At 47.0% G+C, this 15,213-nt stretch overlaps 1 protein-coding gene and 1 pseudogene across 1 annotated transcript; both read right to left on the bottom strand.

The window, feature by feature from the left end:
• Window positions 1-4,153: 4,153 nt before the first annotated feature.
• On the bottom strand, window positions 4,154-5,178 carry LOC131905041 (cytosolic 5'-nucleotidase 3A-like; annotated as a pseudogene).
• Window positions 5,179-9,937: 4,759 nt separating this feature from the next.
• LOC131904934 (homeobox protein MSX-3-like) lies at window positions 9,938-11,460 on the bottom strand. Its single transcript, XM_059255944.1, is given in 4 exon segments — window positions 9,938-10,335; window positions 10,972-11,179; window positions 11,181-11,226; window positions 11,333-11,460. Coding segments are annotated over 4 exon segments (780 nt in total).
• Between the last annotated feature and the right edge of the window lie 3,753 nt (window positions 11,461-15,213).

Genomic DNA, 15,213 nt, shown 5'->3' with positions numbered 1-15,213 from the left:
GTGATTGTGAGCCATGACTATTTTGCTTCCAACACAAAGTTTTAGGGAGATTTGTATAATTCCTGCATCCCACAAAAGCTGTGAGGAAGGGATCCAGAATAGCCACAGGTGGAATCCAGGATCCGTATGCTCTAAGAGACAGCCTTGTTGTCCTTGTGCCCTGTGCAGCCAGTTAAACTCCACTGGGACATGGTATCTGGAAGAGTGCAGGAGGAAACTCTAGGAGAGAGATTGTACATACACTGCAGGAATAGTGGGGCAGCTGTGGGATAGATATTGAGAGAACTCACGGGTCCTACCAAAAGCCTTAAAACAACAACAACAAAAACAAACCAAAAAATCTATCCTAGGTCTGTGGCCAGCAAAACCCATTTTTCCTGAGATACCAGAAGCTTGGGAAAGCCAAACACAGGAAAGCCATCTTTACCAAAACCATGCTCCATCTAACCACAAACACACCAATAACAAGCCCCAAAGTAGTTCTAAGATCAATTAGTTGTTACTAATGTCAAATTTAAATAGCAGCAATGAGAGGTCAGAAGAAACAGAATGTACAGCCCACCTCCTGGTATTGAAGGCAGTGGAAACTGCCTATGAGGTGGCAGAATGCCAGGACTAGTAGAGTCCCACTGCCATCACTCATGTTCACAAAACTAAGGAAGGCAGGAACACACTACCCCACAGAGACCTTCCATAAAGAGATACTTGGGGTTTGTTTTTTGAGATTTATTTTCATTATGTGTATGTGCACATGATAGCGGGTGTCCACAGAGGCTCTGGCCTGGAGCTAGAGTTACAGACGTCTGGTATGATTGATGGGAATCCAACTCAGATCCTCTAGAGGAGCTGTGCATGCTCTTAACTACTAAGCCATCTCTCCAGCTTTCAAAAGAGCCAGATGGGAATTCTGGAGTTGAGAGTATAGTGCTTGAACTTTAAAAACTCACTGAAGGACTCGCAGGGAGAGCTGAGATGGCACAGGGAAGACTAAGTGAGCTGGACAGATCAACTGGGTAATGCAGGTCAAGGAACTGAGAAAAGTGAAAAGACAAGGTTGCATGGCTCTCATCTGTAATCCCAACACTGGCAAGACCGAGAGTTCAAAGCCAGCCTGGGTTACAGAGTAAATCCCAGATTTGATGAAGGGCAGGACAGGAATAAAAAAGGTGATCTTAAAATCCATATGGACGCCGGGCGGTGGTGGTGCACGCCTTTAATCCCAGCACTCGGGAGGCAGAGCCAGGCGGATCTCTGTGAGTCGAGGCCAACCTGGGCTACCAAGTGAGTCCCAGGAAAGGCGCAAAGCTACAAAGAGAAACCCTGACTCGAAAAACCAAAAAAAAAAAAAAAAAAAAAAAAACCAAAAAAAAAACATATGGACGCAGGAAAGAGTAATGCTAGAGATATCACCATACCTGATTGCAAGTTAGAATACAAAGCTGTAATAGAAACATGGTGGAGGCACAAAGCAGGTAAGCAGACTAATGAGAATAAAGTGGCCAGAAATAAGCTCATGCAGTGCAGTCACTTAATCTGAAAACGGTGCCAAAATACCTGGGAGAAAAGATAGACTCTTTCACATACGGTGCTGGGAAAGAGTGGGTTCCACATGCAGAAGAAGGAAACCGGGTCCTTGACTCTTGTCTGCCAAAAGTCAACCTGGATCAAAGGTCTTAATGTAAGACCTAGAATTCTGAAACTGTTAGAAGAAATCAGAGAAAACATGTCAAGATAAAGGCATGGGCAAGGGCTTTCTGATAAGGACCTAAGCATCTCAGGAACTCCAATAACTGACAAATGAGGTTTACAAGAAATAGAAGTAGCACAATGAAGAAAACAGACAGCCTGCAGAATGGGTGAAGCTCCTTGCTAGCTGTCTGATAAGGTATTACTATCTAGAACAGTGGTTCTCAACCTGTGGATCATGACCCCCCAGGGGTCAAATATCAGATATTTGCATTATGATTCATAACAATAGCAAAATTACAGTAGCAGTGAAATAATTGTATGGTTGGGGGTCACCACCACATGAGGAACTGCATTAAAGGGTCACAGCATTGGGAAGGTTGAGAATCACTGATCTAAAATATAGAAACAAGTCAAGACATTAAACACCAAAAGAATAAATAATACTGTCAATAAGTAGACAACTGAATCGAACAGTTGTTAGAAGTGGCCAATAAATACATGAAAAAGTGTTCAACACTGAGAGATTCCACTTGACCTGTCAGAATTATAATCATCAATAAAATGAGAACAAAGGCTGAAGTGGCTTAGTTCTAGAGCACATGTACTGTTGTGTGATACTTTGTGTGTTCTGACAAATAAAGCTTGCCTGGAGATCAGAGAGTGGAACTAGCCACTAGTTAACCATAGGAACTGGGTGGTGATGGCCCATGTCTTTAATCTCAGCACTTGGGAAGCTCACATCTTTTTTTTTTTTTTTTTTTTTTTTTTAAAGATTTATTTATTATGTATACAGCATGTATGACTGCAGGCCAGAAGAGGGCACCAGATCTCATTACAGATGGCTGTGAGCCACCATGTGGTTGCTGGGAATTGAACTCAGGACCTCTGGAAGAGCAGTCAGTGCTCTTAACCTCTGAGCCATCTCTCCAGCCCCAAGGAAGCTCACATCTTTAATACCAGCACTTGGGAAGCTCACATCTTTAATACCAGCCCTTGGGAAGCTCACATCTTTAATCCTAGCACTCAGGAGGCAGAGTGGAGACAAGACAGGGTGGAGACAAGATCTTGGCCCTTTTGGTTGGAGGATCTGGAGAGGTAGAAAGTCACTGGTAGCTGCTCCGCTGCTTCTCTGATCTTTCCAGTTATTACCCCAATATCTGACTCCTGTTTTTTATTGATAAGACTAATTAGGTTCACGATTCAATGTACTGCACTTGGAGAGGACCAGAATTTGGTTCCCAGCACTGACAACAGGCAGCTTACAACTACCTGTAACTCTAGCTCCCGAATACCCAACACCTTCTGTTCTCCATGGGCATCTACACTTCTGTGCATATAACCCCACACTGACATACACACATGGGTAACTTTAAAAAGTAATATTTTGAAACAAGGTCTCACTCTGTAGTCTGGCTGACCTGGAACTTGATATGGAGACCAGGTTGGCCTTGAGCTTACAGAAATCTACTTGCCTCTGCCTCCTGAATTGTGGGATTAAAGGCATGCACTATTGCACCTGACAATAAAATTAATTTAAAAAATAATCAATGAGTGGCTAGAAAGATGGCTGCTCTTCCAAAGGGCCTGGGTTCGATTCCCAGCAGCTACATGGTGGCTTACAAGCATCCCAGCGGATCCAACACCCTCTTCTGACCAAGTACTACACTCACATAGTGCACAGACATACATGTAGGCAGAATACCCATACACGTAAAATAAAGTCTCAAAAAACTTAAATGTAAGCAAAGTCTAGAGAAGATGTGGGGAAAAGGAACTTTTAATACTGTTGGTGCAATGTAAATTATACTACAGGAATTAAAATGGAAGTGACTCAAAAACTAACAACATGAGCCACATCTCACTCCTCAGGATACACACACACACACACACACACACACACACACACTGGAGTGGACAGATGATTGTGGAAATAATGTTGCAGTACCTTAGACACAGTCACTATCTGACCCAGCAACTCCACTCTTAGGTATATACACCAAGAGCAATGAACACACATTCACACACACACAAAATATATATGAATGTTCATAGCAGCATAATTCACAACAGGCAAAAGATAAAAGCAATGCAAATATTCACCAACTATCAAATTGATAGACAAATGGGTTATATACATATAACAGGAATATTTTTCAGCCATAAAAAAGAATGAGGACCTGGGGGTTGGTGGTGCACACCTTTAATCCCAGCACTTGAGAGGCAGAGCCAGGTGGATCTCTGTGAGTCTACAGAGCAAGATCCAGAACAGGCACCAAAACTATGCAGAGAAACCCTGTCTCGAAAAACCAAACCAAAACAAACCAAACAAAACAAAAAGAATGAGGAATTGATATCAACACACACACACACACACACACACACACACACCTTACTGTATGATTCTGTTTCTAGTAAAAGTCCTGAATAGTAAAAGCAACACAGGTAGAATGTTTGTTGTGTTAGGTTAAGGCTGGGTGGTGGGGAGGAACAGGGATGATGGCTAAAGAAGAGAGTTTCTTTTGGTGATGATGAAAATGTTTGAACATTGACTGTGGTGGTGGTGGTGAATGACAGACTGAATGGGGCAACCAGAAGGCTTGTGAATTGTATGTCAGCATAGCTTTTTAACAGAACAAACTGAACAATCATGAGAGTCCAGCAAACCCTCATACTGCTGCTATCTCGTAACCTGGAGGATGGCCCTTGAATATCATATGAGAATTGAGAATCATGTCCTACAAGCATGTCACCGAGACCAGGCAAAAATATGAACATAGGGATACTGTGCTGTTGAAGTTTACCGAAGAAATTCTCATCTCCTTCCATGAGCATAACATCAGAGTCTGCCAGAGTCTCTGTTAAGTTTGGCTTTTGATATGCTGTGTTCAACAAGCAAATCATGTGACTTAGTACACCACTCTACCATGTAAGGGAACTTCTCTTCCACAGAGAACAGGGCCAACTTCAACAGTGTAATACTGCTCCTTTAACTATAGTAACTTTCTTGGACATTCATCTGTAACAAGTTTACACTTGTTGGGGCTGGAGAGATGGCTCAGCCGTTAAGAGCACTGGCTGCTCTTCCAGAGGTCCTGAGTTCAATTCCCTGCAACCACTTGGTGGCTCACAACCATCTGTAATGAGATCTGGTGTCTCCTTCTGGCCTGCAGGCATACATGCAGCCAGAGCACTCTATACTCTATATAAATAAATAAAGATTTTTTTTTTAAGAAAAAGCCTACAGTTATCAATAATATTATAACATGTTGGCCATCTTTTCCCTTTGTAGGAAAACCTACTTAAGTGTCATATAAAAGTCTGTTATTATCTGAAGTTTGGCAGCTCCTCCTTTAATGAGACCACAGATAATTTCTTGTAGGATTGTTGATACAAACTGTGCTTTTCTGAAATTCTGGCATGATCTTGATGATTTTGATCTTGCAGCCTGTCTTTCTATTCAAGGGCCAGCACCATGCCCACCACCACTGAGCACACACCTGGCACTCGGCACTGTGCCCATCCGCACACACAGCCACATGGTCCATGGACAGGCCCACAATTGCATCCTGCACGTCCCTTTGAGTATGAGCTCAGGGTTGCAGCCACTTTTTTGTTTCTGTTGTAGTTCTCTATGTAACAGTCCTGGCTGTCCTGGAACTCACAGGAATCCACCTGCCTCTGCTTCCACCTCCGGAGTGCTGGGATTAAATGCGTAGGCCACTATGTTCACAAAGGAAAATCTTACGACTTTTTACTCCTCAGGTTAAACGAGGAAGCCATTTGATTATCTTAATATATTCAGAAAAAAAGGCATATGATAAACTACAATATCCATTCATAAAACTTCTTAGTAACCACTTCCGGAAATGAGTCCTAATAATCTGGAAATGGTGGCTGCAAATTTACTGCCAATACCTTTGAGGTTGGAAGCATCTCCTTCAAAAGCAAAAATGGGCCCATGACACCTGAGTGTTCACACAGGTCCCCAGCAGCCCAGCAAGCTAGGAGTTGGAGGTAGACTGCTATCAAGTCCTGAACCTCGGTCCCCAAAAGCTGCTAGTAAAGTAAGCACAGGATTAGACCCAAAGTCACCTGCCAGAGCAGGTGTCCCTATTATTGTATAAAAACAGGTATGCTCAGAGTAGAGATGAGCCCATGGTTCTTCTCATAAAGTTTCAAAGATAACACCCCTTGAATGTTTAGGGGAATGTTGTGGTTGTGTGGTTTGGCTTTCTAAAGCACACACATTATAAATGTGAAGACATTTCTTTCCCTCCTTTGGCCATCTCTGGAACTTAGCTTCTCTCTATTATCAACCATCTCTGTTTAACGCATGGGTTTTTTTTTATTTCTTTTCTTTTTTTTTTTTTGTTTTTTTTTTTGTTTTGTTTTGTTTTGTTTTGTTTTTTGAGACAGGGTTTCTCTGTGTAGTTTTGGTGCCTGTCCTGGATCTCGATCTGTAGACCAGGCTGGCCTTGAACTCCACAGAGATCCACCTGGCTCTGCCTCCTGGGTGCTGGGATTAAAGGTGTGTGCCACCACTGCCTGGCTGATTTTTTTTTCTTAATAACACAATCAAATACAATACGAATGCAATGTGCCAATCAGGAACAGCAAAACTTGTGTATATTTAGACAATATTTCTTCACAGTAAAAATGAGATTATCAGACTCTGGCACCAACTGCATGGCATTATTCACAATGTTTCAGGGAAACGGTGACCCACTTAATCAAAGGCTTCCCAAGAACACCACCAGATTGGGAGCTGGAGAAGATCGGAAGCACAGAGAGGACAGGAGACAGTTGCTCTTCCCCGGCACCAGGCTTATGTTACTCAGCAGAAGGATGCTCACCATTCCTCAAGCAAGGAAGGGATGACATTGTCCTTTAATGCCCGCCCTATGACCTTGTCTGCCTATTGTGTATCAGCTGTGCAAAAATCCCCAGGAGGAGATGCTGCCCTCCAGATCTCTTACATCATCCAGGATCTGCTAGTCATGTCTAAAGAGTCCCTTCTAGAAACACCAACGGGACTGACCAGGCTCCACCTTGAGTGGTCCACAGCAAGTACCTATGCCCTCATGTCACTATGCTGGAGACCCTAGACCAGTCCCCTAGACCCAGAGGGGCCAAAGCTGATATGGGTGGCCAACCCCAGCTCTGTTTGGAAGCTAGTAGGTACATGAGCCCTGGCTCCCTCCCTGGGGTGATCCTGACCTTAAAGGCACCAGGGCTGTTTCCCAGAGCTCAGGCAATACTCTGACCTCCCGTACCCATCCAACACATCAGGTCACTCTAATGGGAAAGATGAGCCACATATACTTGATGAGTAAGTCACAGTCCAGACCTCTGTACCTACGCTCTGCCCAAGGTCATCTGCAGTCCACATAATTTCATTACTTCTCTATTTCTTGTTTTGCCTGCTTCAAGCCCAGAGAGGCATGGTCCACCCTCAACAGCTTTTAGGTCACTTTGTCCAGTGGCCTCCCTGATACAAGTTCCCAAGGGCAGGGCCAGGTCTCCAAGTCAACCCTCAGTGGTCCAGAATTGGCAGCTGAAAGGGCTTAGACTGGAAGCCATGATTTTGGGATTCAGCAGTCTATCCATATGATGCTGAATGGCAGAGGCCCAAAGATCTGCATTGTCACAATAAGGAAATCCTTTCACAACTGGCTCTGGGCCACTTCTGGCCTTTAAAGACCTTGAACTTGAAGACATACTATTTGAATTCAGGATTAGATCAGTGAGTATGTACAGCATCAGGTCCTGGCTGGACCAGAAGGGGTCTGAGTTCTGTAAGAAGGCTGGTAGTCAGCTCTCCAGAAAAGTGTGAGTGTGCCTCAGCCTTGTCCCAAAAGCAAGCACCACTGGGCGACAGGAAGAACACCTGCTGGATGATGTGAAGGTATGGATACATCCTACCTGCTAGACCACCAGAGCCATGCCTACCCTCAGGGGGAGGACTCTCAGAACCAGACACATAATTGGACTGGCTCAGTGAAAGGAACTGGGGAGAATATTCCTGGCTGGGTGTTTTGGGTCAGAGAGGCAAACTAGCAAGCTGGCCAGTCAGCTGAACAGCAGGTTTTTTGCTCAGCCCTTGGTGGCTCATGCCATCACATGCTCTTGCACAGCAGATAGAGATGCGCCACACAGATCTAGATCCACTGTGAAGTGGTAGGGTGGCACACACCCTCTTTCCTGAAATTAACATTTGATTTTTATTTTCCTGTTATTTCAGGATTGTCCATGCACTGGCCATGGCTGTACGCGATTGTGCCCAGTGCCACTCAGTACCTCAGATCTGAGAGCAGAACTGAAGCAATGATGGAGGGATCTAAGAGGCAGCTGCTTGCCTGGGTGTGGTGGCTCATGTCTGTGATCCCAAGACTCAGCGGGGTGAGATAGGATTGCTTTGAGTCTAAAGCTAGCCTGGGCTACACAAGTAGTTCCAGGTCTGCTTTCCAAGGAGCAGACTTAATGGTGAAATCTCAGGACCCTTCCCCCAGACCCTCTGCACACCAGCGTTTGCACACCAGGAGAGGGTCTGACCTCTTGAGAGCAGCGGTAGGACAGGGCTGAAGTTTAAACAGCCTGGGCTGAGGGATCGATCTGTACACGCTCCTGAGACACAGCCACTCTCCCTTGCAACTGTTCTTTACTCTCTGCATCTGACACCCCTAAAACAGAGCCATTTGACATAAAAAAAATCACATGGCTGGGCATGGTGGTGTACGCCTTTAATCCCAACACTTGGGAGGCAGAGGCGAGTGGACCTTTCTGAGTCTAAGGCCATCCTTGGGGAATAGCAAGCCCCAGGCCAGTTAAGGCTACATGGTGAGATTCTGTCTCAAAACAAAACAACAACCTATCTGGTTTCCATTTTCCAGGAGACACAGGGCTGAGGAATGTCGGTGGGCATCAATAGGCAATTCCATGCAATATCATCTCTTCTGTTTTATTTGGAGCAGATGGAGCAGTGAGGGTCACAGGACAGCGGTTTTCCTGGAGCAGTTGTTCTGGCTTAGGCTGCCGAGCACAGACAGCCCAGTCCTCCCCCTCCTCCCAACCAGAATATCCTAACCCAGGGCCATCACTGGGAGGTCCTCATGAACACACAGCAAGCACACTTCTGCAGCCCAGTCCTTCCTCTTCAGCTCCAAGGCAGCATCTGGAAGAGGGGGCTTGTCCATGGCGGGGCTGAGACTCCAGGGGACCTTTGTGAGCCCTCGGCACACTCCAGACTTAAATCTCGAGGTTGTGGCGGAAGCTTACTGTGGAAACAGCCACAGGCTTTACCAGTGCGGTTGACAGGTACCCAAAGGGCCTCAGTCTGTCTTGACAGGGTTGAGAATCCTACAGGGAGAATGGGACAGGACAGCGCAGATGTCCTTTTTTCGTTCCTCAAATAAAGGTAGGGGTCCGGATTCCTAAACAAGTCCACCGCTTTTCTAAGGCGCATCTGGATTACAGGGGCCTCTGGCACTCACAGCAAGTCCTTTGGGACCTTCTCAAGCCCCGCCTCCTACTGCGCCCACAGTAAGGCTCTCAACCTTCAGTCTCTTCTCTTCATTGGTTGGGCACCCAAGAGGCTAGGGCTTGGTCCCTGCGGGCCGCTGCCTTCAGCGTGACAGCTACAGCCCTCCAGTCTTGAAGCCCAGCAGGCGCTGCCCCAGCCACCACCCTTATTTTGGTGCTTGGTGCCAGCGGCATATCACCTTCCCCACGCTCCCACCCATGCAGCGTTTGCCTCCGGCTCCTTCAACGGTGTATACTCTAAAAAATAACGGTGTGTAATCTAAAAAAATAACAATGGGGTAAAACGTACCACATCTAGTTAGAGTGATAGTAATTTCTAAGTTTCTTCCTAGCAATCCTACTACATCATTTTTATTTTAATTTCTTTTTATGGAATTATTATGCCAGTCCAAAACAGCCTCTCTAAAGTCCTTGGTGCTGCTTTGTACGAAGTAGGAAGATCTACTTTTATCCATTTCAAGGACTGTATGAAGCCCTTTACTGTCAGAAAACAGATTGGTGTGAACATGATTTTAGGAAGGTTTAAAATATTTGTAAGATGCCTGCAAAGAGGTTCCAGTCATCAAATATAACATCGTATGAACAGTAAAAAACGAAAAACTAAAAATGAAAGGGATACCTAAAGGTTCAGAAATTACCAGGAGCATCAGCGGCGGGCGGAGCTGTGGCGCAGGCCTGAACCCCAGAGGCTAGAACTTGGTTCCATGGGCTAAGACAGGTAGTACATGCCATAAGCCGCGACCGGCCCAGCGAGGACGCCAGGAACCGCGCCGCCGCCGAAAGAGGCCGCGGAGCTGTGCAGCTGGGTGCCCAGCGGAAACGGCAGGGCAAACGCCGGCAGTAGTGGCTTGGCTGCCAGCTTCAGCTTCTCCAGCTCAGCCTCCTGCAGCCGCTTGGCCTTGGCTCGGCGATTCTGAAACCAGATCTTGACTTGAGTCTCAGTGAGGCTCAAACTGCTGGAGAACTCGGCGCGCTCAGCAATGGACAAGTACTGCTTCTGGTGAAACTTGCGCTCAAGCGCCAGCAGCTGCGCAGTGGTGAAGGGCGTCCGTGGCTTGCGGTTGTTTTTGTGTTTGCGGAGGGTGCAGGGTGGGGGGCTGGGGGCACCTGAAAGGAAAGAGAAGCACAGGGCGAGCGCTCAAACCCTAGCTGCATACCCCTATCCCGACACTGTCCCATCCCCTACAAAGGAAGGTTGGTGCTCCGGTGACCACTCCGCTCAGAGGAGCGAGGTCCCCAAAGCCACATGGATAAGCAAAGCAAGGGGGCAGGGAAGTGGGAGGGGGGGAGGCGCTCTAGACTCTCCCAATCCGTGACCTCGCACCCCAAGGAAACTGGAGACTGCCCACTTGGAAAAAGAGCGAAGCTGGGGCGGGAGGCGGCTGCAATAGCAGGATGAGTAGAGGTCAGGGCTATATGCAGACTAGTTAGCCGTCGCGAGCATACGCAAAGTCGGTAAGGGGTGCAAAAGCGAGAGCGACAAGGAGTGGAAAAGCATTAGGGGTGTCTGTCCTGGGCTGCAGACCTCGCCCAGGAAGAGATGTGGACGTGGCTGTTGGGCCTGTGCACAATGTCGGGCTCCCATCACCAGTTATCCCATCACCAATTTGTACCAATTTGTGGCTGGGCGGGTTAGTGTCTAGTAATTAAGTTCGGAGCCACAGCGACCATTGCCCCCAGACTTCCTTGCCTTGAATGAGCGCACGCTTTTCAGGGCCTGGGACCCGGGCACTGAGCACTTACGTGGGGGGCACGTGTGCGTGACCGGTGGGGGCCATGCTCCGGGCTTCGAGGCACCCGGCGGCCTCTCCTCCCCTAGCTCCCCAGGCTCGGAGCCCCGTACGCTCTCTGCCTCCAGCAGTGACTCGACGCTGAAGGGGAGTGGTCCATGCCCTACGTGGCCCCCGCCGCGTGTTCCGAGCCCCTCGGTGTTCATGTCGAGTGTCGCCCGGGGCCATGCATGGGATGGCGGGTGCAGGGCTACCCGCCCGGCTGGTACTCGCGGGACGCAGCCGCAGCTTGTTTTGCCAGGACCCTGGACTCGGTGGCTCTCGGGCCCCTCCGCACCCTATAAAAAGGTGGCTCCGCTTTCATGAGCCGCTACCCAATGGTCGTTTCAGCCGTTGTGCGGGCCTCAGTGCGGGTTGGATTCACTGCTTTCGGGGGCGGGACCGACAGAGAAGGGCGGGGCCGCTGCCTGGGAACTGAGTGCCCCGAGACCTGGGGTGGCATTGTCGCACCCACATCAGGTTTTCAGGACCTACTGCCGTCTGTGGGGGAGCTTATCGAGCTCCTCCTGCGGGAAAGGCTGAGGAGGAACCCAGGCACCGACGAAGAGATGGCCTCAGCCTCCTGGAGCGGAGGAAGGGACAGCGCGCGGGCGCGTACGGTGTAGCCACCGTCTAGGCATCAGTTCTTGACCTTGCTCGGATCTCGAGCCTAAGCGCTTAGACAGAGAGCAATTTTGAGCTCGCGCCTCCTACAATGGTGTGTTGACCGGCTGCTTTTCTTGCTGAGAAACTGGCTCACGACTATTTTAGTCATAGCGTTCGAATGAGACCAACAAGATTCTGCTTTCTGATCCTTTGAGGTCGAATTGTGGTGTCTTTAGTCTCGGGTCTCTCTTAGGGCTTCTGGAGTCTCCAAACATTTTCCGGGCCATTAGAAACTTCGAGGGCTGCTCTTGCGTCCCAGCTTGGGCCAGTAATCGGCTGGAGAGACATGTCTCTGATCCCGAAGGCAGAGGTCAAGGGAAGGTGGTGGAGGAAGATCTCTTACTAGCCTTAGATGCAGCTAAGATGCAGCGCAGGATGCAAGTGCCTCAAGCTGCTCAGAGCTGAGAGTCCTTAACTAGATGCCGGGTGCATGATCATCTTCTGGGTGCCCTGTATTTGTCCGGCTGAATTGCTGACGCAGATTCATGAAAGGTCTCTAGAGAGGGTCTCCAGTGATGCAGTCTTTCTCTGACCGGGACAAGCAGGGTGGGAACCGCTCGATCGATTGGCTCTCAAAAGCATCAGTTGAGGATTCTTTGGGCTCAGGAAGGGTGTGGCTGAGGCCAGATAGAGTCTGTCGCTGCTGGTGATTCTTATCCCCAAACCTCACCGCAGAGCAAACTGGCTCCGCAGCCTCTTTCTGAAGGAAGAAAACTGGGCTTGGATTTTAGAATAGTATTGGAAATTGATTTAGGAAATCGAGTCTGATTAATATGCTAGGGCATAAAAGCAGTATTTACTGTTTATATTTATTTATTATTTCCTATTTTTCCATATAATTCATTTGATCATATTCTCCCCCCCCCAACTCCTTCTAGAGCTTCCCAACCTCCTTGTTCTCTTTTTCTTTCAAAACAAAAACAAAAACAAAACAGGAAAAACAACAAAGTAACAAAAACAAAAAAATCAAAACAAACTTTAAAAAAAGAAAATCAGTAAGAGAAAAAAAATGCCAAAACAAAACAAAAATAGCACAAAAACTGTGGAGTCCATTTTGTGTTGGCATCTACTCCTGGACATGAGGCATGCTTTGGAGTGTGGTAGATAAATCCAGTTATGTATACTCCATTGGAGAAGGCTAGGGATTTTGTCTGATTTGAATCTGTACAGGCCTCCTGCATGCTGTCAGAGTCTCTGTGAGTTCATATTTGTATCAGTCTGGTCATGTCTGGAAGACACTGTTTCTTTGGAGTCATCCACCACTTCTGGCTCCTACAGTCTTTCTGCCTCCTCTTCTGTATAGATCCCTGAGCCTTGAGAGGAGGGATTTGATAAAAAAAAAAAAAAATCCCATTTAAGGCTAAGTGCTCCAAAAGCTCTCTCTGCACATTGCCTAATTTTGGATCTCCTTGTTAATTAACATCTACTGGAAGAAGAAAATGCTCTGATGTGGGCTGAGTGATGCTCTGCTCTATGGGTGTAGCAATATGTCATTAGGAGTCACTTTGTTGTATGTTCCTTTTAAAATTTTTTAATTTATGTGCATTAGTGTTTTGCCTGAATAGATGTCTGTGTGAGGGTGTCAGATCTTGGAGTTACAGACAGTTATGAGGTGCCATGTGGGTGCTGGGAATTGAACCTGAGTCCTCTGGAAGAGCAGTCAGTGCTCTTAACCACTGAGCCATCTCCAGCTCCTGTTGCAAGTTCCTTTAGCAGAATAGTAATAGTAGGTTTCCCCCAAGCATATGATGTATCCAGTCTCAGGTTCTTAACCACTTTAACAGTATCATGGGTCGGTTCCATCTGATGGAGTAGACCTTAAATTCAATCAAAAAGTGTTTGATTATTCCTATAAAAATTGTGCCACTGTTGCATGTTTGGTTTTTTGAGACACCGATCTCTTTATGTAGGCTGTGCTGGCCTTAAACTCATGGAGCTCCACCTACCTGCCTTTGCCTCTCAAGTTCTTGGGTTAAAGGCATGAATCACTGTGACCAATTTCTCATTGACTTTTAAAAATAAACTTAGTTTATTACTATTGTGTGTACGATTGAGGACATGCCTTTGCCGGGGCACAGGGGTGGAGGTCAGAGGATAACTTTGTGGAGTCAGTTCTTTATTCTCACCTTTATATACATTCCAGGGATCCAGTTTTGTCAGGCTTTTGAGGCAAGTGCCTTTACCAATGGAGCCATCTTGCCAGCCCCCACATAATTTTCTTTCTTTAAAAATGTTTCAGTTTATTTTATAAAGTTTTTTTTCGAGACAAGGTTTCTCTGTGTAGTTTTGGTACCTGTCCTGGAGCTTGCTCTGTAGCCCAGGCTGGCCTCGAACTCAGAGATCCACTGCCTCTGCCTCCTGAGTGCTGAGATTAAAAGCATGTGCCACCACCGCCAGGCAATTTTTTCTTAATCTTTTGCTTTTTTTGTGGTTTAAACACATTCTATAGGGAAAAAAGTAGATGCACATTGTAAATGTTATAGTTGGCAGCATCAGCCTTTACATTGTACTCTCAGGTCTGGTCTGTATTCTTTGTTTGTTTGTTTGTTTGTTTGAGACAAAAATCTCTATGTGTAGCCTTGGCTGGTGTCTTAGTCACTGTTCTATTGCTCTGATGTGACACCATGATCAAGGGAACTCTTATACAGGAAAGCAATTAATTGCTTAAAGTTTTAGGTGCTTTAGTCCATTATCATCATGGCAGGGAACATGGCAGCAGGCAGGCGTGGTGCTGGAGAAGTAGCTATGAGCTACATCCTGAAAGAGAAGGCAGGGGAAGGGGGAGGAAATGGAGAGAGAGAGAGAGAGAGAGAGAAAGAGAGAGAGAGAGAGAAAGAGAGAGAGAGAGAGACTGGGTCTGACATGGGCCTTTGAAACCTCAAAGTCCACGCCCCAGTGACATTCTTCCTCCAACAAGGCCACACCTCCTGATTCTTCTCAAATAGTGCCACCCCCTGATGACTAAGTATTCAAATACATGAACCTATGGAGGCCATTCTTTTCCAAATCATGTCAGCTGGCCTAGAACTTGCTATGTAGACCAGGCTGGCCTTGAACTGCCAGACACTCCCGCCCCATTTTCTACCTGTGTTGGAATCAAATGTGTGTGCCACCACAACCAGCTCCATATTCTTGAGTTCTGTTGTGGGGCAGTCACATCATTTGGAAGCATGTTGGTCCTTTTGGGTCTGCTTTTTAAGATTTCTCAGGCAGGGCTGCCACAGTGCTTGACCAGAGTCAGTTCTCTGACTGAGGCCTGGCCCTCTGTCTATAACCTCTCGACCCCAGCTAGACTTGAGAAGCATTGTGGGAAGACCTCTTTCCCACAAACTTACTCAGCTTTCTGATACTAGGATAAAATACCTTAGCTAGGGCTTCCAAACCTTCAGTCCATGGTCACTTGGCCCTGTTATTTCTGAGCCTGTGGGAACATTATGGTGGGGAGCATGTGGTGGAACAAAGCTGCTCACTTTGTGGCAGCTGGAAGCAAAGTGAGGTGGTGGTCAAGTCAAGACACCTTCTTCAAGGACACACGTCCACCTACACCCAT

Source organism: Peromyscus eremicus, chromosome 1 (genome assembly GCF_949786415.1).
Source record: "Peromyscus eremicus chromosome 1, PerEre_H2_v1, whole genome shotgun sequence".
Taxonomy (NCBI): Eukaryota; Metazoa; Chordata; class Mammalia; order Rodentia; family Cricetidae; genus Peromyscus; species Peromyscus eremicus.
The sequence above is the reverse complement of the archived record's forward strand: the minus strand, read 5'-3'. Positions and strand labels throughout refer to the sequence as shown.